We start from the raw sequence: 25,630 nt of genomic DNA on the forward strand, positions 1-25,630 counted from the left end.
ATATATATATATATATATATATATATATATACAGTGATATACTTCTAGTAGCTCAATTCAATTTAAGAGTCATGGTTTAACTAGTATTTTGCTCCCTCAATTCTAGAATGAATCGACTCTTCAGTCCTAACCAATCGAGAGTCGATTTGTTTACGGGACTAAACGTCTCCTCGCTTAGTTCTAGTGTTGGAATTTCCTGCATTATTATAACAAATTTTTACAGAACTAATACAGACGTATAGGGATCCTGTCCTTAATTAACATATGGCTTAGTTGTGTATTCGAGATTAGTAAAGTTTTTGTGTGTGGAATCGGCTCTCATGAATCTTCGATTCATTTCAGGAATCGAGCAGCCCCTACAATATATAGTGATTTCAACACACCGTACGAAACAGCATATAAAAACAATATACCCGTAATGTTTAATCATACCGGGTTATACAATACCAAAGAGAAAAATCTGTTTAAATCTTACTCCAGGAATGTTATTCCAAATCTGGCCGCTAGGTGCGCTGTTACTTTTCCTTTCTCTAAAGGCTTGTTTTCTTTCTTTTTGTCACTTGGGCCAAATGCTAATGTTCTCTTGCTCTGTGTGTATGTATACAGAATCTGTAAATAGTGGATTTTTCTTTCAGACAGAATGCCTAAAAAGAAGAGAAACAGCGCACTAGCAGGCCAGTCAGGAGACAATCCGCGGGATTATAATCCGGGGCCAAACGGAGCAGATGCGGTGGCACGCGATCTCCCGGGACCGAATATGTCCGGATTGAGTTTGCACAACAAGGATGAGATCGTGAGGAGCATGCACGACATGTTTTCTCACTTGGACCCTGATGTGATTTACATAGTGCTTTCCGAGGCCGATTTTAAAGGTAGGTGAATCTCTGTGTGGAGTGAAGTTAGGGAGCTCCCCGAACCGCACGAGACACTTTTCAACAGCACAAACAGGCTGGATTAGAACCTTCTGACTGTGGAACAGATCACACCACTGCTCGGTGATTTAAATATGGAAGTGACACTAGTGTAGCATATAAAGACCGAGTAGATATTCCGGTTTCATCGCCTACATGTCCTGCGTCATGTGACCCGGTCACGTCAACACTTAGTATAGTAAAGAGATAGAACTTTGTCATTGAACAGTGCAGGGATACAGCAACGACATGCAGTTTGGCATCGAAGTGCAGATAAATATGTAAACACATGTACAGCATGGAATATATATAGTTATATATGTAAACGTATTTACACCATGTAATATGTAAACATACACTACATTTAATATATATATACATACATATATACACACACACACACAAAAAGGTTTAGGAACCCCTGACAATTTCCATGATTTTCATTTATAAATATTTGTGGGTTTGGATCATCAATTTCATTTTGATCTATCAAATAACTGAAGGACACTAAAGTAATATTTCAGTAGTGAAATTAGGTTTATTGTATTAACAGAAAATGTGCAATATGCATCAAAACGAAATTAGACAGGTGCATAAATTTGGGCACCCCAACAGAAATCATATCGATATTTAGTAAAGCCTACTTTAGCAGAAATAACAGCCTTTAGACGCTTCCTATAGCCTGTAATGAGTGTCTGGATTCTGGGTCAATGTATTTTGGACCATTCCTAGTTACAAAACATCTCTAGTTCAGTTAGGTTTGATGGTTGCTGAGCATGGACAGACTGCTTCAAATCACCCCACAGATGTTCAATGATATTCAGGTCTGGGGACTGGGATGGCCATTCCAGAACATTGTACTTTTTCCTCTGCATAAATGCCCAAGTAGATTTTGAGCAGTGTTTTGGGTCGTTGTCTTGTTGAAATATCTAGCCCCGGCGTAACTTCAACTCTGTGACCGATTCCTCAACATTATTCTCAAGAATCTGCTGATATTGAGTGGAATCCATGCGACCCTCAACTTTAACCAGATTCCCAGTACCTTCACTGGCCACACAGCCCCACAGCATGATGGAACCTCCAAATTTTACTGTGGGTAGCAAATTTTTTTGGAATGCGGTGTTGTTTTGCCGCCATGCATAACGGCCCTTGTTATGAGCAAATAGCTCAATCTTTGTTTCATCACTCCACAGCACCTTATTCCAAAATGAAGCTGGCTTGTCCAAATGTGCGTTTGCATACCTCAAGCGACTCCGTTTATGGCGTGTGTGCAGAAAAGGCTTGTTTCGCATCACTCCCCCGTACAGCTTCACCTTGTGTAAAGTGCGAAGAATTGTTGAACGATGCACAGTGACACCATCTGCAGCAAGTTGATGTAGTAGGTCTTTGGAGGTGGTCTGTGGTTTTTGACCGTTTTCACCATTCTTTGTCTCCCCAATATTTTACGTGGCCTGCCACTTTTGGCCTTAACATGAACTGTGCATGTGGTCTTCCATAGCTTCACTATGTTCCTCACAGTGGACACTGACAGCTAATATTGCTGTGATAACTTTTTGTAGCCTTCCCCTAAACTATAATGTTGAACAATCTTTGTTTTCAGGTCATTTGAGAGTTGTTTTGAGGCCCCCATGTTGCCACTCTTCAGAGCAGAGCCAAAGTGAACAACAACTTGCAATTGGCTACTTTAAATACCTTTTCTCATGATTTGATGAACCTGTATGAAGTTCAAGGCTTAACAAGCTCACCAAACCAATTGTGTGTTCCAATTAATCAGCGCTAAGTAGTTACAGGTATTCAAATCAACTAAATGGCAAGGGTGCACAAATTTATGCACCTGTCTAATTTCGTTCTGATGCATAATTGAACATTTTCTGTTAATCCAATAAACCTAATTTCACTACTGAAATATTACTTTAGTGTCCTTCAGTTATTTGATAGATCTAAATGAAATTGCTGATTCAAACCCCCAAATATTTATAAATGAAAAATCATGGAAATTGTCAGGGGTTCCTAAACTTTTGCATATGACTGCATATATATTACAAATGAAATGTGTATTTAAATGTATTTAAGGCACAATATGTGTAGAGAATGAGAAGTATAAAAAATACAATATGTAATATGTACATTGTATTTATAATTGTACCGAAGTTAAATACAGTGTTTTACAGTACTAATGTACTAATGGTGTAGTGCAGAGTTCAGTAGTGTGATGGTGGATGGAAAAATGCTGTCTCTCAACCTGCCAACATCAACGTCTTTATACCTTAATAGCTTTTTAATTTTTTTAAGTAGTTTTTTTTGTCGTTATACACAGTACTATTCTGATGTGCAACATACAGTCAGGTGCATATATAACTGGATATTGAAAGTTGGTTATTTTAGGTGACTATTACAGTAGTAGAAATACTGAAGATACTTTCAGTTTTAATTAGAGGATATTTAGACCCAAATTTGTGTGAACAATATATATATATATATATATATATACTGACTGTCTCTCTGTGTCTCTCAGTGGAAAATGCTATGGATGCTCTTCTAGAGTTGTCTGGTGCTGCTGAGGGCAAAACCACAACAACTCCTTCGCTTTCAGGTTTTGAAATGGCTGCTGCTCTGCTGGAACCATGTCCGCCTCACACTAAATCGTCCACAATAAGCTCAGTCATATCAGCAGCATCCAGTTCTGAAGGGTCACATCAGGAGCTCAGCCCGGAAACTCAACTAACTGAAGAATTTGATTCTCTTATTGACCGAGAACTGGAATCTTTAGCGATGGTCCAGTCTCTACCATCCTCTATTAATCCTTTTATCTTGCCTCTACCTTCTGAGTCAGTTCACCGTTCCTCTGGAGCTCCACTGAGTCCTCTTGTCACTCAAGAAGCTTTGATGAAGCTTGATCAGCTGGATGTGGAAAATGACTTCAAATCAGGATCTTTAAGTGAGCCGAGTTCCTACCCCTCTGCCAAGATTGGTGATGCTCAAAGAAATGCTTCACCGATAAACGAGCTCAGTTTGGGGGGTGTATCTTTGCCCCAAGAGACTGGTATCTCTGTTGATTTTAGTCACTTGACACTCAATTCCACCTGCGATACCCCAAGACCCTCAGCTTTTAAGACCTACCGCAGACCTGGCGAGTTTCCGAAGCAAACATCCGCACCGGTCCCACAGTCTCATAGTCAGCAACCACTATGGAATTTTCAAACTCCAGATTTCAGGCAGTGCCTGGAGAGACCAACTTTTATCACACCTGTTGTTCAAGCTCCTAACCCCTGGACAACCAATCCTTCTTCTAGGACTCAATGGATGCCTCCTGGTCAAGCACCTCTGAAGCCGTCAGCCACTGTTCCTAAGTCATGGATGGTTTCTTCTCAGAGTCGACTCAGGCTGGAGGGGCAGGTACTGGTACTGCTCAGAGGAGCTCCAGGATCGGGCAAAAGTACATATGCCAGGTATTCATTTATTCGTGATATCATACCATACCACCATACATAACCATGCTTAAAACATAGTGGTTTGGAGTTCCACCTTTTTAAATATATGCATTCTTTTTAAGATGTATATTATGGCTCCATGCGGTCAAGATATTTTCTGTATCATTGGATGATGTGAGCAGGTGGAGCATTTGTTTAGCACTCAGTTGGACATTGCTTATATTGTACAGTTGTCTTGGTTGCTATTGAAGTGATGTTTCCTTATAATATTGCATCATTTTCCGGAGCCAAAAACACTGCATTACATTCGATTTACAGCATTTGTCAGATGCCCTTTACAGCTGAGCAATTGAACGTTAAGGACCTTGGGGTGACAGCTTGGTGTCCTGGGGATTCGAGCACACGATCTTCTGATGTGTGTAGTCCAACACGTTAACCACTGAGCTACCACTTCCCTACATTGCAATATTATTTGCGTCATATAAAAATGATGGATTTAAAATGTAAAATTTATACTTATCCCTAATGAGCAAGCCAGAGGCGACAGTGGGAAGGGGAAAAAAAAACCTGAGACAATATGAAGAAAAAACCTCAAAAGGAACCGGACTCAAACCCCAAAAAATCAAACCTGTGTGTGTATATGTACATGTATAGTAGTCAAATTTATTCTTTCTTTACAAATTACGTGACCACTGCCAAAACACTGCATGACACATGACACTGCCAGAACAACACCCCCCCCCCCCCATGTCAAATACATGCTGCTACTTCTACAGAGCTCTTGTTTGTACCTGTGAGTAATGGAGGTTATTTGTATTACTGCTGGAAAATATTGTAATAATTAAGGTTACTCTTTTTGTACACACTTCAGTGCGACTTCCTCCTAACGACTTGGAAAAACCTGGCACCCCAAAATGCAGAAGCACTACACCTATAATAAAAGATTGAACAAAATAGATTAAAATGAGACCTAGACGCTGCCCTGAACAGCAGACGAGATTAGAACAGGTCCAATGGATGCTTTCACAAGACTTGCCACAGACCTAAACAAACCTGTGTTAAACTTTACTTCATTTAACCAATAACAGAAATGTGGTTCAAAACTACTCAAAAAATGTCCTACTGTGTGTGTGTGAGTGTAAAACCAAATGCGGTGGTCTTTCTTGACCTCTACAGTGCAATGTTGGAGCAAAACCCTGGTGGAATAGTCTTAAGTACTGACGAGTACTTCACCCAGGACGGAGTTTACCATTTCAAGCCGCATTTACTTGGAAATGCCCATGCATGGAACCATAAGAGAGGTAAGCATTACCTTGCATTTGTATTCTTAATTTGCATTTTATTTATATATATATATATATATATATATATGTATATGTATATGTGTGTGTATGTATGTATTTTTTACACCAGAAGAATGATCCAATATTTAAGAAACTTTAAGTGCACTGATTAAAAGTAAAAAAAACAATACAAATTAACATAACTTAAAAATAAAAGCACAGGATTTAAAAAGGGGTACATTTATAAAAAAAGATGGATGAGCAAGACACAAGACAGTTTGTCTAACAAGAGGAAGGAATAAACAGGAAAACAGGTCGGCTAAAGCAAGTAAATAAGGATTAAGCAGCTTTTTATACCAAGGTGTCTTGGCTTTAGCAGGAAATAAAAAAGTACTGTTCAAAGTGTCAGTAAATTAGGGTTTGGAGTAGATTGGAGACAAGATTATATGATGTATTAGAAATAGAGAGTGTGGTCATCAGGGCTCTATATACAGTTTCCTCCAAAAGTATCGGAACGAAAAGCCCGATTCCCGTACACGCTTAAGTTCTTTGGGTTTATGACCAAAAGAAGAATATGAAATGATAGAAGTGTAGCTTTTATTCCCTGTAGTTGTTGTTTGTTGCTGCTGCACTTATCGCGTGTTACAGAATCAATAAAGACGAGTGAGTCTGTTCCAGATGTACAGTAGCCATGCAAGACCAAGCCATGACTCCACCACCTCCATGGATGGATGGGCTGAACTTTTCCCCATTCACACTTTTTGGCTTTTCCATCTTGGTTCTAGAGATTTTGTGGCTTATTGCTGTACTTCTTTGAAATTTTAATCTAGCCTGATGTTTCTTACTGCTGAAGAGTCCTTTGCATCTTGTGGTATGGTTGCTATATTTCTTCTTCAAACCTTGGCTTGTCTTGGCACGTCTTCACTTCTGCACAAGTGTTGATTTCTTTGATTAATCTTTTCAGTGTCTAGTTGTTAGTGGTTTCACAAAAGTGGTTTCTTTCTTCAAGGAAAAAAAATATATCACATTCATCATTTGATCTCAAATTCAAATAACTTCAGTTTAGAGCAAAAACATAAGAACTGCCCTTGAATTTTCGTTGTGTGTACGTACGTACGTGTGTGTGTGGACAATCATCTAATCAACAAATTGAGAACATGTTGCAGAATGGAGGAAATATTGCGATGTATTTTTTGTTGTGACATGGATACTGGAAGTAAATGGGATGATGTTTCATTTTTTTCAAAAACTGATGGTTTTTACCCTTAAGGTTTGTTTTTTCCAACTCCATGTAAACTCTAGATACTACTGTGTTTGATATCCACAGGCTATATAAGCATTATCTAAAAAAACTCAAACCAGCTCATCTGGTACCAACAACCTTGACATTTGACACGATTAAACTCCCAACAATCTGATATTTGTTGTGGAAGGTGTGCGGTACATGTACAAGGTCCCCTCCAAAAGTATTGGAACAGCAAGTTTAATCCTGTGTTGTTGTTTTTTTCCCAAATACAATCGAGACACTTGTACTTGACCTCAAAAAAGGAATATTAACTGATCAATTAAAAAAAAAATCAGCTGTCGTTTAAATGTTAAAAATACTGGATCATGTGGCTCTGAATGTCTGCTCTTGCTTTGAATCCTGGATTTATTTATTTTTTAAATCGTTTTAGTTAGTATTAGCACATCACATTTAAGTCACAGCATTATCTGGTGTCAAACACTATTCTTCATTAAACCTTGATTTTCACTTTTATTTTCAGCAAAAGAAGCTTTTGAGAAAGGTCTTACCCCTATAATTATAGACAACACCAATTTACAGTGCTGGGAGATGAAGCCCTATGTTGCATTGGTAAGCCTTTAGCAAAAACACGAATAAGAGTCATTTTTCTGTATACAATTTACAAAATAATGTGTTTATAACATGTTTGAGCCGCAGGACGTGCTCTTATATGGCAGAATGTAATTCCTGTGATGCTGGTCATACTATTGATCTGTGCAATAAGAATATACAGCTGCTTTGTATTAACAATATTTTAAACTGCATATTAGAAAAAGTCATTTGAACATGTATATTCTGACTCTTAGGTGTAAATAATATCTGTTCTCTAGAATTTAACAGCGATAAAGTGGCTAAACTTTCACTGGTTAAAAAGTCGTGGGGAAGTTGTGGCCTAATGGTTAGAGAGTCTGACTCCTAACCCTAAGGTTTTGGGTTCGAGTCTCGGGCCAGCCACGACTGAGGTGCAGGCCCTTGAGCCCTTGAGCAAGGCACCGAACCTCCCCAACTGCTCCCCGGGCGCCGCAGCATAAACGGTGTGTGTGTTCACTACTGTGTGTGTGCACTTTGGATGGGTTAAACGCAGAGAACAGATTCTGAGTATGGGTCACGTCACTTCATTTTAAAAAGTGAAACTACCTATAAAGCTTAGAGAAAGTGAGCATTGAGTGAGCACATAATATTCATGATAGGTTTCATCACTTCAAGGTGACGTTTACCCCCTGCTTTGTGATATAACAGCCACATTAAGCTTTAAGAACAAAGACTGTGTTCAGTAAAAGGATCGATAAAGATTTATTTTCCATTGATATTGGAGCATAGAAGCCTTTGGAGCATAGCCTTTGGAGCATAGAAGCCACATGTACATTACAGCACAGTGGAATCCTTTTCTTCGCATATCCCAACTGAGGGGGTTGGGGTCGGAGTTCAGGGGCAGCTATAATACTGCACCCCTTGAACAGGGAGTTTTAAGGGCTTTGCTCTTTTGGCCAACAGTGGCAGCTTGGTAGTGCGGTGGCTTGAACCCTGACCTTCCGATCAACAAGCCATTTCCTTGCATTACTTTTCTGCAGCTAATCATTTAGTACGCATTTGTACAAAATGTCACAGCATTCCCAAAACTGGGAATGTACCACTTTTTGACCAAAGTTTTGCTTGTTTTTTTTTTTTTCCTTAGGCACAGAAGCACAAATACAGAGTGCTGTTCCGCGAACCCAACACCTGGTGGAAAACCAAACCCAGAGAGCTGGAGAAGTATAGTAGAAGCAAACACAGAACAAAATTAAATCAAACTCATAACAATACATAATAAAAAGTCAAATATACAGTAACCAGACAAAATTACAGAACCTGGGACAGTTAAGTCCTTATATACACACACTCACCTTTCTACCTGTCTACTTTATTTTAGGAAACTGTACACCTGCGCATTCAAGCAGTTATCAGTATAGTGTAAAAATCGTGCGGATAGATCAAGAGCTTTGTGCAAAATTGAGCTCAGACATCGGAATGAAGAAAATGCATTATCTCTAGACCACGGCATGGAAGTTAGTGATGAGCTCATTTGAGTATTTTGGAAACTGCTGATCTTCTGGGAGTTCATACACAGCAGTCTCTATAGTTTACACAGAATGGTTTGGGAGGAAAAAATAGACTCTCTGGGCCATCCATGTTTTTCCAAGTAGAAGCATTGGAAAGCATTGATTTGTTTATCTTCTACACGATTCAGGAGAGTCAGCACACAAAGCAGAGACAACATGGACCGGATGCCTAATCTAATTCAGGGCACAATCGTACATGCTGGCACACTGCGGACAATTTAGAGATCTAGACAGGGAAACCCCTGAAGCACGGGGAGTGCATTAAAATTTCACACGCATGGTAGAGGCAGGTATCGAGCCCCCAACCCTGGAGGTGTGAGCCAAGCATGCTAACCAAGAAGCTACCATGTCCACCTGATTGGAAATATGTCTTGGAACTATCTGAGGTCAAAGTTCAATAGATTGCAGCAAAGCCTTCTTCTACAAAATGAGTCCAAACAAACAAATCTAGCTAAACTGTATGCCTACTGGTTAATGTTCACAAGAAGAAAGTATAGTTAGGTGACCATTGCTACATGTCTATTTTACATACTGCTGTATGTTTTTTCAAGAGTATCAGTTGATTTCAGGATGTTTTTACTAGTGAAGTAATAGTGCCAAAGGAATGATCATGGAGCTTTTAAAGTATCCTGTCAAACTCTTCATCTCTTTTTGTAGACGTACTAAACATGGAGTAACAAGGGAAAAGATTCGACGCATGCTGGAGAACCAAGATCGTTTTGTATCTGTCCAGAATATAATGGCTTCACAGCCCAAACCCACAGCCATCTATGGTGTGGACGTGTGTCAAACAGAGTGAGTTTGTTTACCATCATGAGACGGAAGGACAGAAGCTAGTAAACATAACTATAGTGGAATCTGTGGGTGATTGGGGAATCTTTTGAACACATATATACCCTAAGTTTATCACAATGAACAGATTTGTGCATTAATAATCAAAAGTACTCTTCTCCTGTGACCTCACAGGCTTTACCCATGATGCATGGCACTGATATTCCTCTAAAATAGATTCTCAGTCCCAGTGGTGACGGTCCATTAACAGTGTGTACTGTAGATGCCAGCTTCTGGTGATGTCACAGTTAGGTTCCTAGGATCTTTATAACTTCACTTTGATTGCTTTTGACTACAAGGTTTTCCGTAAATTCTGATTATTGTGTATTGGTGTCATTTTTACACGGTCAAGACCAAGTAAATGAGCAATATGGATACCTGTATTCATGCATACCTAGTTAGATCAACTTTCAAATCATGAACATTCTGCCATTGTGTACAACTACCTGACTGCATATATGCCTCTTTTTTTCTCTTGATTAGTTAAAATGCTTATTTTGTCTTACAGGCATTCTTCAGTAAACCGTCCTGACTTGGTGGGTGACCCTGGGTTTGTTAAACCTGGTAGCTATCTCTCCTCCTCTCTGCCTGATGTTTCATCAGTTGGCTGTAAATCTGGATATACTTCAGGAAACACGGGTTCACCAAAAAGCAACATTGGATCACATGACTCCGAGGAATACATGTCCTCCCAGGAAGATGTTGCAGAACATATTGAAGTACAACAGCCTGAGAATCTAGGTGGCGCTGACTTTGAACTGGATGCCTGTATGGCACGGAACTTGGAAGAGCCTGTGTTGTTTGCAGAGTCGATTGGCCAGCGGGTGAAGAGAGTGAGAGAGCACACCAGAACTGAAGATGGAGATGCTAGCACTCTGAACATGAGTGATTCTGTAAATAAAGCAAGTCAGGATGGTTCTGTGGATGATTACACTAGGGATGCTGTTAGTTTGAATACAGAAAAGCTCAGATTTGTGGGAGATTGGCCCTCTGAAGGCCTTGAACAGCGTGGGCGAAAGTCAACATCTCAGAAAGTGAAAAACCCAAAGGAGGAAATGGCAAACTTTGAAGAAGATGCAACTAAACCTGAGGATACATTTTTAAAACATTTTAATTCTGAAACCCCAAATAAGACAGAGTTCCAGAAGCTTCTAGATCTTCTTCAAGGAGACAATTACCAAATCACCCAAGAAACAACTCAGGACTTTCTACTGTTAGGTGGTGACAGGAATCATTCAGTCTTAGCAAGTGAGGACCAGCCAGTACTCCCTGAGTGTGTCCTTGATCGGAATTCTGAAATATCCAGCGATCCAGGAAATGGTACCACTCATAGCTCAAGCCCCATCAAAGAGCTTGAGACCAGTCAGGATGAGTCTTCCAAAAGGGGAATAAAAGAGGCTTGTGCAGATGTAGATACTCCAGCAAATGGAGTAACGGATCTGGAGATAGGTTCAGAGCATAAAGATAAAACAAACAGTAATGCGAATGTGTCTCTAAGCTCAGGAGGTGAAGTGGAGTATAGTTCTGAATCTAGCCAGGAGAAAAGGAAAGTTCACAGTCGGAGGGCTGGAAAATCCTGCAAGTTGGCCCTTACATTCATGCATCAAAGCCCTTCATCTTGTCCTCATCCTGGGTCTTCAATCACGTCACTGCAGCAGTCAGAGCTGAGTCCTTCATCAGAAATGATTTTCACAACGTGCCCAAGTGCCTTTTCCCAAACAGAACCTCAGGACTTTGCCCTCCTTTGGCGAATTAACCAGCAAAAACCTTTTGAGCCAGAGCCAGACAGCTCTTCCATGGGAATAGTTATTTTGGAGGGAAACCCTGTGCATTTTCTTCCAAAATTAAATGAACAGAAATCATCTGAAATGAAGGTGATACCATACCGTGTGTGTCATGAGAAAGGCTCACAGGTAGAGGAGAACGACTTGAACGAATTACCCTTCAAACAGGACAGCCTGGAAATACTTAGATGCCATTTTAAACATGTCCCCAAGGAGACTCTGGAGGACTTGTATGAAAAGTGTTACCAGGATATAGAGTGGACCACCAACTTGCTACTTGATTCAGGGGAACATCTTTGTAAGGATGACGATCAATATGCGGAAGGATACGGTTTAGTTCAGGGTTCTGTGGAAGAATCTTGTGATCATCAGGTGACGGGGGAGCCAAAAATAATCTGCACAAAAGACACACTAACAGAAGAGACTGGCAGTAATTGCTGTGAAAACCCTGCTATTATAGTACCAAATAACACCAACTCGACTATGAGCATTGTTGATAAGGAACCTGAGGACATTAATGACCAGGGCATCGAACTTGAAGAGCAAGATCAAAAGCAACGTGCAAATGAACCTGCTGGAGAGAATAAAGCGCTAAAAGATTCTTTACCGACAGCGTTAGAAAGTGAAGTCCCAGAAGCTGAGGTATATGAGAAGTATCTTGATGGAGGACTTGAGGATGAGATAGAAGAAGACCGAGAGACAAAAGAAGTAAACACATCGTCACTGCTAGAAGAGATGGAGTGCAAGAAGGAGGAACAAAGAAAGGAAAAAGAAAAAGAGGGAAGAGGTCAGAGGAAAAACGGGCCAATGGACATTCAGACCCTAGAGCTGAAACTAACCACAGAACTTGCCCTGCAGCTCACTGAGCTGTTTGGTCCTGTAGGGATCTCCCCAGGTAATTAGCCAAACTATCAGTACTTTAAATTAGAATGATCCAGATCCTATTTGGGGCAATTTTGCTTGTGTGAAATTGAAACAGACTGTGATAGACACTGTATTTTTTTGCTATATACACAGGGCATTTCACTTTGAGATCTAAAGATGAGCATGAGCCGATAGAGCAGCTTTTATTTACTGATATTTACGTCTAGATGTATTAAAAAAAAAATTGGGACATGGTACAAGACCACAGGGACTAAGTGAGTAAATAACACTTAATATGTGGTTGCATGTCTATTCCCTGCAATAACTGCATCGTTTGCAACCGTCTGGCAACACCAAACTATCTATCTTTTGTGATGCTTTCCCAGGTTGGTACTGCAGCTTATCGTATTTTTGGTCATCGTCTTGTTGCATGATGAAGTTTCACTAGATTTTGTTTTGTAATTACGTCTATGGTGATTTTCCTATTTAGTCACTGATTGGGCATTAGTGGAGTCAGGCAAATAGGTCTGGGGTGCAGTTGGTGTTCCACAAAGGTAGAGTTAAGTTTGGGGCTCTCTGCATACCACAGTTCTTCCATTCTCTTGCCAACCATGTTTCAGGGCCACACTTTTATGCAGGGGAATTGTCATGCTGGAACATCTTTAAGTTCCTGTGAAGGGAAAATGTAGTGTTACAGTATGCAACAACAGTCTAAAATATGGATGTGAGGGTCAGGTGTCCACATACATTTGTACATATAAGTGTATATAGCTTATTTTACTTTCTTGAGCTGTAATATGTTTGTATTCTGTAGCATCACAACCTGAGTTGTTGTATTACATTCAGTCTTTTAAAATGAGAAGGTTTTACTTCCAATGTAGTTCCCCTGAAAATTGGTGTGCCTATTGTCTTCCTATTGTCTAAAAATGACTATGTACTTACAGTATTAACGTCATGAACATGCATATAGGTGACAAAAGACAAAACAGTCACTTTGTTAAACTGTGGGGCCATTTATTTACATGGTTTGGCCAACACTCATTACCTTAAAATGAAGCATCACTTTAAATATGAAGCTCTTTGGACTAGTCATGGATATAGGAGATTTTGGAGCAGAATACCAACTTAGGGAATATCTGTTGAAAAAAACCAGTGTTCTTCCTGCAAATAGAGCTCCAAAAATTGTTTTATCTGCATTTGTATTTGGAATTAATCCTGAAATGGGTGTGGCCTAACCCGAACACATTGTTCCCTTTCCTAAAATATCAACAAATCAGTACCCTTATCACCAGACTATGGTGTTCCTTGTCCTGCCAGTAAAAACCTTTGCTCAGTTGACATCCATTCCCCATGCATACCTCTAAACCAGATACTCACTTTTTAAATACTCATTATTTCTAACAAGCTTTTTAAACATGAATGAACGGAAATTAATTACATTTTTCTTATTTTTATCTGTAATTTTTTATTTATTTATTAATTAATTTATTTTTTTAGAATCTGTTCGAACCAAACGATGTATTTGTATATTTGTTTCCAGAGGCATGTAGAATCAGTCCCAAGGTGCACTGAAGCTGTTTTAGTGGTGAATCGATACCTTACTAAGACAATTTTAATTGCTGTTACTTTTTGTCACACTACATATGTAAAGTAATTACACAAAGTGGCACGTTTAACTGTTTGTTGTCTGTTATACATGACACTAGGTGAGTTTTCTGCGGAAAACTGCTCAGTGCTGATGGACCTAAACGTAGCCAAACTCCTGCATCAGAAATGGAAAGAAACTATCCAGGTAACTTGTACATCAGTCGGTCGATTCGATATAAATGCATTTTAAAAAAGATTTGTAACGTACATGTACTTTGGCACAAGCAATGTGTCACAGAACATTCAAATAAACCAAGGATTCATGAAAGATTAAATGGAATCTGGTTCTGTTGTAGGAAAAGCACAGACAAGCAGCTCTCTCATATCATCTTCTACAGGAAAGTAAGTCTAAATAAGTACTTGAGAAAGTCTCATGCTTCTGTGGAATTGTCACAATTCCACAATTGTGGATTTTTTTTATTTATTCTGCTGTCACCCAGGTTCTGTACACTGGGGTGAGTCACAGTCAGCCACTGCTGGGTTGAGGGACTCAGACACTCACTTTCTGATTGGCGCAGACGGGTATTCATCACTCAGCAACCAATCAGCTTTTCAGGAATGTTTTCCTTTCATGGACCACTGGAATGTGTCCCGTCCCCCAGTTTCCCTCAGGGGCATCATGCTTGAAGAGCAGGTTTTGCAGGACAGTTTAGAGAAGGTAGACCAATTTCTTTTGAAACACATGTCATTCTAAAATATAGACAGCTTTTCACATAAACACCATCTTGGCTTGTCTATGGTTTCTGTGTGCAGTCCAGATTAAGTCGCTGGGATCTGGACAAGAAAGACGGAGCAGCCGTAGTAAAGGAGAAACAGCTCTTTGCTCTCTTTCCCACCATTGACCGGCACTTCCTCAGGGACATCTTCAGAGACCACAAGTATGAAAAGAAAAAAATCTGCATATGAACGTATATATTTGTAAGATGTTCATATTGGCGTTTAAGCAAGAAATTTAGTATTCATTAAAATCTGGTACGTTTGGAAAAACCTTTATATCCTATTTGTGTTCCTGAGTTATACAAGAGAAGACACACTAGTGCTAACCTTAACTGATTATAGACTTGGGCCTATATTCTATTCTTACTTATCCTCTCTTTATTACTTTTAGGCCAATTGATGAATATACATTAACACTGGCTCACTAGGTTACAGACTTAGGATACCATGATACCATATACCATATCTTTTATATTTTGCTTCTAAAATGGACTTCAGAACTCCATACATTTACAATTTACAACCTTTCTAAAAGTTTGACAAATAAGGCGTAATGTCAGGAATGTGTTTCTGTCTAACATGAACCTATTTAAATACAGTTACTCTCTGGAGCAGACCGAGCAGTTTCTACACACACTGTTAGACGACGAACCTGTGAGAACCGTAGCAGCGACTGAATCAGTCCCGGGAAATAATGAAAAGCGTAGAGTGCCGAGCAAAGAGAGGGTAAGGACATTTCGTTATATTTTATATTTCTATCATCTAGTGCTGTACTGATACATGGCTTTATTCAACAGAAATGAATTACTGCATGTTTTTGTTTCCTGTTGGTTTTCCAGAAGCAGAAGAATGTAATAGACTCAGTACAGTTCCAGGACATAGAAGATCCAGAATACGAAGACTTTCGTACAGAAGCTACGCTCCAGAGACGGCGGCAGCAGGAGTGCTTTGATAAAGCCGCTGAAGCCCACAGACAAGGGCGCAAGGACGTGGCCAGCTTCTACGCTAATCAGGTCTTGTTATACGCACGCTGGAGGAGGAACTATGTAGGGATGTGGTAGCCTAGTGGTTAAGGTGTTGGGCTACCAATCGGAAGGTTGTGAGTTTGATTCCTATGTCCACCAGGTTCCCACTGCTGGGCCCCTGAGCAAGGTCCTTAACCCTCAATTGCTCGGTTGTATAAAAGCCGTTATTGTTTGTTATGCTACTGCTATACACACTATATAACACACTATGTAATTATTGTATTGGTTCTAACGGTGACAATGGTTTTGTGTGTGTGTGTGTGTGTGTGTGTGTGTGTGTGTGTGTGTGTGTGTGTGTGTGTGCCTGCAGGGTCACTTACACGGGCAGAAGATGAAGGAGGCAAATCATCGCGCAGCAGTGCAAATATTTGAACGTGTTAACTCAACACTTCTGCCTCAGAACGTTCTGGATCTTCATGGTCTGCATGTCAATGAGGCTCTGCATCACTTACAGCAAGTTCTCGTTAATAAAACCACAGGTACGTGGTACATGGGGCACATACTAACGCTCAGATCCTGTACATGTGCTGTCAGAAAAGTGCACACTGCTCACTACAACATTCACTTTCTAAGTAGGATTGATTGCGTCATTATGTGAGGCGCATCCGTGTTGATTTTATCACAGTTCAGAGCTTTGCACTTGTGATAGACTTCCTGTTTCCTGTTAGAATGGCAGCAGGGCTTGTGCCGTCCCCAGCTCTCAGTCATCACGGGGAGAGGCAACCACAGCCAAGGAGGTGTGGCGCGTATCAGACCTGCTGTTCTCGACTACCTCAGGAGCCAACATTACAAGTACACACACACACACACACACACACACACACACAGAAACAGAGTCTCAGTCTGATCATGTCTGTTTCCCTCAGATATACAGAGCCTAAAGAGGGTTTGGTGATCGTCATGCTGCACTGCGCTGATTATTAGCTGCTGCTGAGAAATGAAGGGAATTTACTTTCTTCCTACACATTTAAATACTGTTAAATAATCTCTCTCTCACTCTCTCTCTCTCTCTCTCTCTCTCTCTCTCTCTCTCTCTCTCTCTGTCTCTCTCTCTCTCTCTCTGTCTCTCACATTTAACCCTTACATAGGTTTCATTGTGTTTCTCTCTTAATGCACCAAGTCCCCCCCCTCCCCCTACCTCTCTCTCCCTCCCTCTCTCTCCCTCCCTCCCCCTCTCTCATATATGTATACGAAAGAAACTCTACTTTTGTAGATATTGTAAAGAAAGTTTGGTTCTATATCTGTATAGAAAATGTGTAGAAGCTCTGACACACATTTGATTTTATGGTTATAATGTTAAGGCCCAGTTGTGCCCAAATATGTTATTGTTATAAATTTTAGTTTTTGAAACACAACACAGTAACATCATATTTATTTAATATCAGTCAAATGCTTGTGGACCAAATATGTTAAAAGCAAATTTTTAGTCTTTTATACAGTTATACAGTTCAAAGAATTGTGTGTGTGTGTGTGTGTGTGTGTGTGTGTGTGTGTGTGTGTGTGTGTGTGTGTGTGTGTGTGTGTGTGTGTGTGTGTTAGTGTTAAATTGGTGAAACTGACCGTTTGTGTCACACTAATTTTTATCCTTCCTGTTTTTCTTTTCTTCTTGATGAAAGACATTTAAATAATAATTACATTTAATCTATTTACAAACAGAATCAAAGTCGATTATGTTTTTATGTAGAATTTTATAGTTTGTAATGCTGCATTTTTTACTGATACCTGTGTTGATACTTTTCAGATTTGTATATTTTGAAAAATAAAAGACATTTGGAAAAAAAATCAGTAGTCTCAGGTGTATTTTCTGTAAAATTATTAAGAAAAAACTAGATAATATTTAGTACTGCGTTGATTTTTTATTCTTTTATTTTTAAATTACTCATGTTTTCATCAGCAAATTGTTTAATCGAGCCACTAATTAGAAAATCTGTGAAAGTCTGTTTTCGGCTTCAGACCTGCAGCTAGTTTGTGGTTCAGTTTGCTGCGATCATCTAAATTCTTTACATACTTTAGATTGGATATTTTAGAAGCTGAACTGGTTCCTGCTTAGAAAATTAAACAAAAAATTATGTTTTTTTAATTTTTTTTTTAATTAAATGTTCTTTTTTTAATATTTTTTTTTCTGCAGGAAAAGTTTGGTTTATTAACCAGTACATGTTTTTGTGGCTCTGACGCACATTTTTACAAAGAATACAAAATAATTGATTTTCTACACAACAAACATTTCACTGAGCACATTTATTTGACCTCTACTAAAAAGCTTAGTGGAGCTTTCAGCAGTTTCAGAAATCTCTGGTGCGTGGAAAATATAACTCAGCAGCTTTTTTCTTTCTTTCTTTTCTTTTTTTTCTCCCCCTTTTCTTTCTGGGGTGTTTTTGTATCTGCAAAGGTCATCTTTCTCCATGAGGTCATTTTCACATTGCTGCAAATTAAAGTCAAGACCTTTTTTTCCCACCAGGGGACGATATAGTTCCAGGTTTTGGGGACACATCTATAGTTTTTAGCATTTAGCATGTTTTAAACTTTTTTTTTTTTTTTTTTTAATTTCTGAGATTATAGCTTTTTTCTTTTCTCTTCTTTTTCGACATCAGTGACAACTGATTACGTTCTGATCCAGTTATCCTTTAATGAAATGGTGAAAAAAATCTGAAATACAAACACAAACTAAATAACACACATGATTTAACAAACCCCCCCCCATAAACAAATAAACAAACAAACAAATAAATAAATAAATAAATGTAAAAAAATTGTTAATCCATCTCAGGTAACAACCCCAATTTGTTTTGCTGGCAGGCCGCTAATGAAAGGCCATAAGTCTGTGTTTTTTATAATAAAAGTTATTTTAAAAAAAATCTTTTTTTCTTTTCTTGTAAAATAAGTGTTCTCTGTTCTACAGAGATTCATTCATTCGGGAATAATGGGGATAAGTTTCTGGTGTTGGATGGTTCTTGTACTTTTACAGCATTTAACAGACACACTTATCCAGAGTGATTTACATTTTTATTTCAATTTATACAACTGAGCAATTGAAGGTTAAGCTCCTTACTCAGGGGCCCAGCAGTGGCAGCTTGGTGGACCTGGGATTTGAACTCACAACCTTCTGATCAGTAGCTCAACACCATAACCACTAAGCTAACACACTCCCCTGTGACTTCAAATCCATATGTTTACAACTAGAAGATTAAAAATAAGAAACGTGGAAGGTAAATATTTTCCAAACGGTTTAAATTGTTTTAAATTGCCGACATCCTGAAGGATGACGATGGTTACTTTTGACACTCAACCGTAATGGCTATGAATGGGACACATCACAGTGCTTTTTTTTCGAAGCGGTGCTTTGTGTTAGTGTTATTGTCTGTTTTGAATATGAACCAGAAAATAACCCGTATTTCTGTGTCCAGTTTGTTCAAATCATTCTTTAAAACAAGCCATGCAACAACTTTACTATTCAGACCTGAGGGGGGGGAAATGGAAGGATTTATACAATCTATTCAAATCTGAAACATATTATTTTTTTAAAGCTAATGCCTTTAGCTATGTAGCTAGTTTCTGGTCCAGTTTGCTGCAATTAAGCTAAATTCTTTCCATATGTTAGATTGGACACTATTGGAAATTATTTTTTTTCTTCTTCTTTTTTTCCATTTTTTTCCCATTCCCCCCCCAAAAAAAGGAATGTTTATGTGCTCTCCTGTGTGTGTAATGAATTATTATTTTATTTTTATTTTTTAAATGTACAAAATAATCGATATGTCTCGAAGCCTATCTGAGCAGACCATGAACAAGCTAATTAAAAAAAGCTTTCAGATAAGTTTTGTCATGCATCACGCAGCGGATGTGAGGCGGTGTCATACAGGGAAAAAAAAAGAAGAAGAAGAAGAAGAAGAAGAAAAAAAAAACCTTCAACCCTTATTCACTTCCCCAGAGATCTGAGCGGCGGAGGCCACATCTGTTCTTCGAGCTTTGTTTAGAAACCCGTACATAATTTCTAGTAAACCTTATAAATAATTCCACACACAATAATAAATTGAAATGAATTTCTTTGTATAATTAAAAAAAACATTTATAACGTTAGAGGCGACCTCGATGTGACAACTCAAAACTGAAAACTGGTGAGCAACTTATTTTTCATTTTTAACCTTGAATTACTTTATAATGGAAATTGTAAACTTGTAGTAACGAACGTAGCGTTCATTTTGTATTAAATTAGATTTTACAAAACTAAGAAATTGACTCTGGGATTTTTTATCTTTGGATTAGTTTTGGTTTTTGTTTCTTGTTGAGGATGAACAGAGGCCTGTTATGAATGTGGCTTAAATGTCTTGATTACGTTTATGTACTGCTAAATGTACAAAAAGAGTTTTTTTCTGCTTTTGTAAAAAGAAGAAATTCTTCTACTTTTCTTTTTCAATTTCATTTGAACTGTCTTCACAGAAAAAAAAGTTTTTTTTTTCTTTTTTTCTTTTTTCAAATTTATTTCTTAAAAAAAAAAAAAAAAAAAAAAAAGAACAATTGATTCTAGGAGAACTTGAACTTCTTCTGGATTATCATCTAGGCCGGAGAATCTTCCAAATTATTTCAGCACAAAAAATAAATGAAGCAGGTTTGTACAGGACGATACGATCTTGCGTAGAGGAATACGAACACACCTGTTTGTTTATAATCGTGCTTGTGCTTTGGTTATAATCTCATAATCTCAGTTTGTTTCTTACTATGTGTAATAATGTGTCTGACTTAAGTATGGAACTTATTATTTGAATATTTTGGATTGGTAGTTTTAAATAAATTCAAAAACACTCGGGTCATTTTTAGCACAAAATCAATTTTTGACGCACCAAATACAGTGGACCAAATAAAGTAAACCAAATAAACAAAATTTTCCCACCAATAAAGTGGGGGGGAAAAAAGAATTAGCTAATAATGTCTACCACTTTAGCCTTATTATATATATATATATATATATATATATATATATATATATATATATATATATATATATATATATATATATATATATACATTTGTTACATTTTTATAATTTTGCACACAGACAGTGTTATACTTTTTTGTATTAATTAGAGAGAACTTAATTCCACTAAGCAATTTTAAACAATTAAAAAATGGGTCTGTTAGATGAATTGGATCTATATGGGGTTTTGCACCACGGTAGCACATATTTTTTGTTTTATTTCATCCATATGTTTGTGTTTGAACTCAACCTTGTTCTGGGGAAGTCATGAAGATAATGACGGAATTATTTATGTCACTTTTTTTTTCTTTAATACAGAAATCAAGAGCAAAATCAGGTAATTGGGAAGCAGGCCAAACAAGAACCTACACCGTGCCACACCACAGCGCTTCTCCATCGCTCCATTGCCATTTCTGAGAAAAGCTTTTCCACAACGATGCTCATCCCATGAGCGGAACTACCGCATCTTCCTGGAGGGCGTAATGAGCTGCTGTGAAGGTTACGTTCACAAAAAAAGAAAAGGAACCTTCGTGATCTTTGTATGAGCTACGATTTGTACCTCACCCCACAATGAAAAGTTTTGCATCCCTTCTTCTGCCTTGAGGACTTCAAACCTAGACTTCAAAGAAAAACTTCTCTGAGCTGCAGAATGATGAACGGGACGACCGTGCCGACCGAGACGTCTGTGAAGTGTGTCCTCGTTGGGGACTGTGCTGTGGGTAAAACAGCCTTGCTGGTGCGCTTCACCTCTGAGACGTTCCCTGACTGCTACAGGCCCACTGTCTATGAAAACACAGGCGTGGACGTCTTCATGGATGGCGTCCAGATCAGCCTGGGTTTATGGGACACGGCTGGGAATGACACGTTCCGCCAGATCCGCCCCATGTCCTACCAGCAAGCTGACATAGTCTTGCTGTGCTACTCGGTGGCAAACCCCTCCACGTTGGCTAGCATCCACCAAAAGTGGATAAGAGAAGTGCGAGAAAATTTGCCCCACGTGCCGGTCCTGGTAGTGGGGACTCAGACGGACCTCCGGGAGATGGGACCATATCGTGATCGCTGCACCACAGCATCAGACGGCAAGAGGGTGGCTCATGAAATCAGAGCTAAAGGCTACCTGGAATGCTCTGCACTCATTAATCGAGGCATTCAGCAAGTGTTCGAGTGTGCTGTGCGTACGGCTGTTAACCAGGCGCGCAAGCGAACACGCCGAAGACTCTTTAGTCTGAATCCCTGTCACGTCTCTTGAGGAAAAATCTGCATAGACTTACTTAAAGAGTTACTCTATCCATTTAAGAAAGATTTTATTGGTCCACAGATTTTACTGGTCCCCAGTCATATTTATTTGATCTGATTCTGTGATAGTTATTATGGTTTCACCAGGGGACCATAAAGCATCGACAATCAGTCAATCATTTTGAAAAATATGTTATGTTGGTGCAACATAATGCAAGCCACCATTAGCAAATTTTTTACACTTATCGTTATCAAGGTATTACGCCTTTTCAATATTACGACTTATTGTCTTATGTCTTATTACGACTGGTCACATGAATCGAACGAGTTTAATTCAAACCTGTGAAGTTCAATGAAGGCCAATGTATTGGGTTATTAATTTGAATATTAAATAACAATTTAAAAGTGAAATTGGAATTGAAATTCTGACATTTTAGGAACAATACACTCCAAAAAAAAAACACCTATAAATAAACACCTAACTAAATTTCTCCGGCACTCAAATATACTATTAAGTGACTTTTAATATAGAAATATAATTCATTTTATATGATTTTACTGTAGCAACCCATTCAGTCAGTAGGGATATTAATATAAAATCTATTACGTGTTGTATAAAATATAGCTTTTATATCTAAAATATCAATTATAAAGGTTTTTCTACCAGACACTAGCAATGTGTAGTTAATCTGCAGAGATTAGAAATTCCTGGACAAAGCGGCTAATTATATCACGAGGCATGAGGGTTTGCATTTGATGCTAACATCTTACACTATGTCAGGACACAAGCTTTTGTATATTTGCGGGGTTTGTTTCGAAACTGTTCATTTTTATTCACTTTTCACTCTTATATTCTAAATCATGGTCATCAACAGATCCTGTGACTCGTTTCTCATCACCATCTCAATACAGCACAACTAAAAAAAAAACGTTGTATAATTCAGTCCCATTAATTCTTCACTCTAATGAAACTATTACTAAAGGGAATCGTACGAGGAAGAAATCTTTTCAACTGATCAGAAATATTGTGCGATCCTGTGTTCTGATGAACAAAGTGACGCAACAACTGTGTTATAGTATATGTATGCTTTTTCTTTTAGGTGTAATTTACAATATGTATGACAATTTCTCATCATGGGTGGGTCATGTATTGGCCAGAAAAAAATGTCTTATTGGTTTGAATTTTTTATTTTGTAATACTATATACACTTGAAGCACTTCTAGCATGTGCTAGAGGTCATTTGGCTCAGTCATTGGTCCAAATGACCTTTTGCACATCCTGTAGAAGTGCTAGTACACTTCAGACGGCACAATATCAAGCGCTAAACAAGTCCGACGTGACTTCTTTTATCTTCACTGGCGTTCCAATAAACATGTTAAATCTGTCAGTATTGTCTTCTTTTATTGTCCTCTGTATACACTATAGTGTGTCTGTGCTTAGAGAAGAGTGCAAACTGGCGTGTACAATAATGTGTCTGTGTTCATGTCTGAATTCAGACAACAGAAACATGTGTCGATTTCTCTGTTGAAGTCTCTCATGGGTGACGTGTAGGCACCTGCACATAGTTATCCTGTTTTTCATGTGTGTATTGATGCATGTGTGTTGAAAGTCTCACCAAATAACACCCATAATAATAATCCTCCCTTTTTAAATCCTCTGTGGCGTATTACTGTTTAGATCAAGTTTGTGACCACATGATCCAAACGAAACACGTAATATGTAGACATGATTCAAAGTGAATATCTGATGAAGTTGATTGTCTAATTCTATATCGTAGGCCCTGGTTTTGAAAATGGATCGTTTGTGCTCTTTATCTCCAGTTACACGCAGGTAGTCTGTAAACTGTCCGGATCTACACAGTTAAAGAAGTATTGTTTGATATGCGTTATGAGCTGAATGCATGAATGTGGTCTATGGTGGCTTCAAGTCGATGCTTTTAGACAATCCGAGAGGGTACAAACCCCAAAACCACTTCCCAGCAGGAGCTCTTATCTCTCTCACAACCCTCTGAATCCTGCACAAGCTTCTCAGAGTCGGTCTTATCCTTAATAACAGCGCTGAGAAGACGACAATTCATATTGCCTTTTTTTATGTTATTTGTTAAATTTGCTGATGATCAATATATTGTAATAAAGCTACTATATGATTCCCTTTTTTCGTATTTGTAGCTTTATTCGTAAATTGCAGCGAACTCATGCTTCTGTATGGAATTGCAGTATCAGCATAATTAATCTATATTTTAGATCCTGTATATTATTGAATGCATCTTCTTCTTCTTCTTCTTCTTCTTCTTCTTTTATTTATTTTTTATTTTTTATTATTATTTTTACATGAAAAATGTTGCCAGTTTTGCATTTATTTCTCAAATTAACAAGATTCTTAGGATGCTAGTTGCTTTGTTTAACTATTGCATTATTTATTAATAGTTTATAGTTTAATAGGGCAGAATAGAATATTTATACATTTCTAAGATGTCTTTTATACTTATCCATTACCTTCCCTTCGTACCTTATACATTTACTTTATACTCATTACTTCTTCTTATAGTGACTGTAAAGACCCACGTATATGATGTTCTGGCTTCTTCACGCGTTTTGTTTCATTCCAGTGCAATGTATACAAATATTACACCAAAGCCTGGATCATTCCTTTTACTTCTGGATAATAAGAGTTCCTTTTCCTCTATCCACAAAATTCAGTCCAGTCTTAATTTGTTTCAGAAGAATTGAGTGAGTGTGTGAGTGTGTGAGTGAGTGAGTGAGTGTGTGAGTGAGTGAGTGAGTGAGTGAGTGAGTGACATGACTTAGCCTCTCTGCCTAGTGAACACCAGGGTCGGTGAAGCACACAATCAACCACAAGCCTCCCTCTCTCTCACTCTCTCTCTCTCTCTCTCTCTCTCTCTCTCTCTCTCTCTCTCTCTCTCTCTCTCTCTCTCTCTCTCTCTCTTCTCTCTCTCTCTCTCTCTCTCTCTCTCTCTCTCTCTCTCTCTCTCTCTCTCTCTCTCTCTCTCTCTCTCTCTCTCTCTCTCTCTCTCCCTCCAACAGGAAACACCTGCAGTGAGCTCTTACCACACGAACGCTCTCTTTCTCACACACACATACACACACACTCTCTACTAATCATAAACATGCAGAGTTGTAATTGTGACAGTTGAGCTGTCGTGTCAGTGATCATGCATCAGTTCAATATCACGTCTCCTTCATGCTTCCATACAGATGTACAACATGCAGAGACGCAGCGCGATCAAAGTGCTTTGCGTGGAGAGAAAGAAGGCGCTTGACTCTGTGGAACTGTTACTATTTTAACTAGCGTTATTTTAAATCATGTCTCAGCGTAGCTGTTCATAGAGACTGGTCTAAAGAGGGTGCATTTAGTGTTTTACTACTTCTCCTTTTACAGTCACTCTAAAGATGTTGTGGCCTAACCCACATGCATCATTTTTCTCTACGTGCCATGTGTCAAAAGTGACAGCAATGATGTGTCTTTAAATATTAAATATTACACAGACGACTGAATAATTCTTCAGACACCATCAATCTTTCTTGTG

General features: G+C 38.5%; 2 protein-coding genes across 3 annotated transcripts; both read left to right on the plus strand.

Moving 5' to 3' along the window:
• The first annotated feature begins 178 nt into the window (after nt 1–178).
• On the plus strand, nt 179–17,636 carry n4bp2 (NEDD4 binding protein 2). 2 transcript variants are annotated; one of them, XM_027174312.2, is made up of 17 exons: nt 179–507; nt 636–872; nt 3,427–4,360; nt 5,519–5,643; nt 7,392–7,480; nt 8,586–8,662; nt 9,667–9,804; nt 10,349–12,519; nt 14,195–14,280; nt 14,432–14,477; nt 14,576–14,793; nt 14,889–15,013; nt 15,452–15,578; nt 15,692–15,865; nt 16,188–16,356; nt 16,546–16,669; nt 16,744–17,636. In XM_027174312.2, exons 1-17 carry the CDS (start codon nt 483–485, stop codon nt 16,799–16,801), a joined length of 4,923 nt encoding a protein of 1,640 aa, XP_027030113.2. In that variant the 5' UTR covers nt 179–482; the 3' UTR covers nt 16,802–17,636. The 2 variants fall into 2 exon arrangements, with proteins under 2 accessions (XP_027030113.2, XP_027030114.2); XM_027174313.2 differs by lacking the exon at nt 9,667–9,804.
• Nucleotides 17,637–19,775: 2,139 nt separating this feature from the next.
• rhoh (ras homolog family member H) lies at nt 19,776–23,467 on the plus strand. The gene is made up of 2 exons (XM_027174580.2): nt 19,776–19,989; nt 21,165–23,467. Exon 2 carries the CDS (start codon nt 21,496–21,498, stop codon nt 22,093–22,095), a length of 600 nt encoding a protein of 199 aa, XP_027030381.1. The 5' UTR covers nt 19,776–19,989; nt 21,165–21,495; the 3' UTR covers nt 22,096–23,467.
• The last annotated feature ends 2,163 nt before the right edge of the window (nt 23,468–25,630 follow it).

Source organism: Tachysurus fulvidraco, chromosome 7 (genome assembly GCF_022655615.1).
Source record: "Tachysurus fulvidraco isolate hzauxx_2018 chromosome 7, HZAU_PFXX_2.0, whole genome shotgun sequence".
NCBI classification, from domain to species: Eukaryota; Metazoa; Chordata; class Actinopteri; order Siluriformes; family Bagridae; genus Tachysurus; species Tachysurus fulvidraco.

What these genes read in the sequence shown, in the direction of transcription:
- n4bp2 (XM_027174312.2), top strand. Translation starts at nt 483, where the DNA reads ATGTTATTCCAAATCTGGCCGCTAG. An exon ending in TTCCGAGGCCGATTTTAAAG is followed by an intron (nt 873 to 3,426) that starts GTAGGTGAATCT and finishes TGTGTCTCTCAG; the next exon opens with TGGAAAATGCTATGGATGCT. An exon ending in CCAGCTTCTACGCTAATCAG is followed by an intron (nt 15,866 to 16,187) that starts GTCTTGTTATAC and finishes GTGTGCCTGCAG; the next exon opens with GGTCACTTACACGGGCAGAA.
- rhoh (XM_027174580.2), top strand. Translation starts at nt 21,496, where the DNA reads ATGATGAACGGGACGACCGTGCCGACCGAGACGTCTGTGAAGTGTGTC.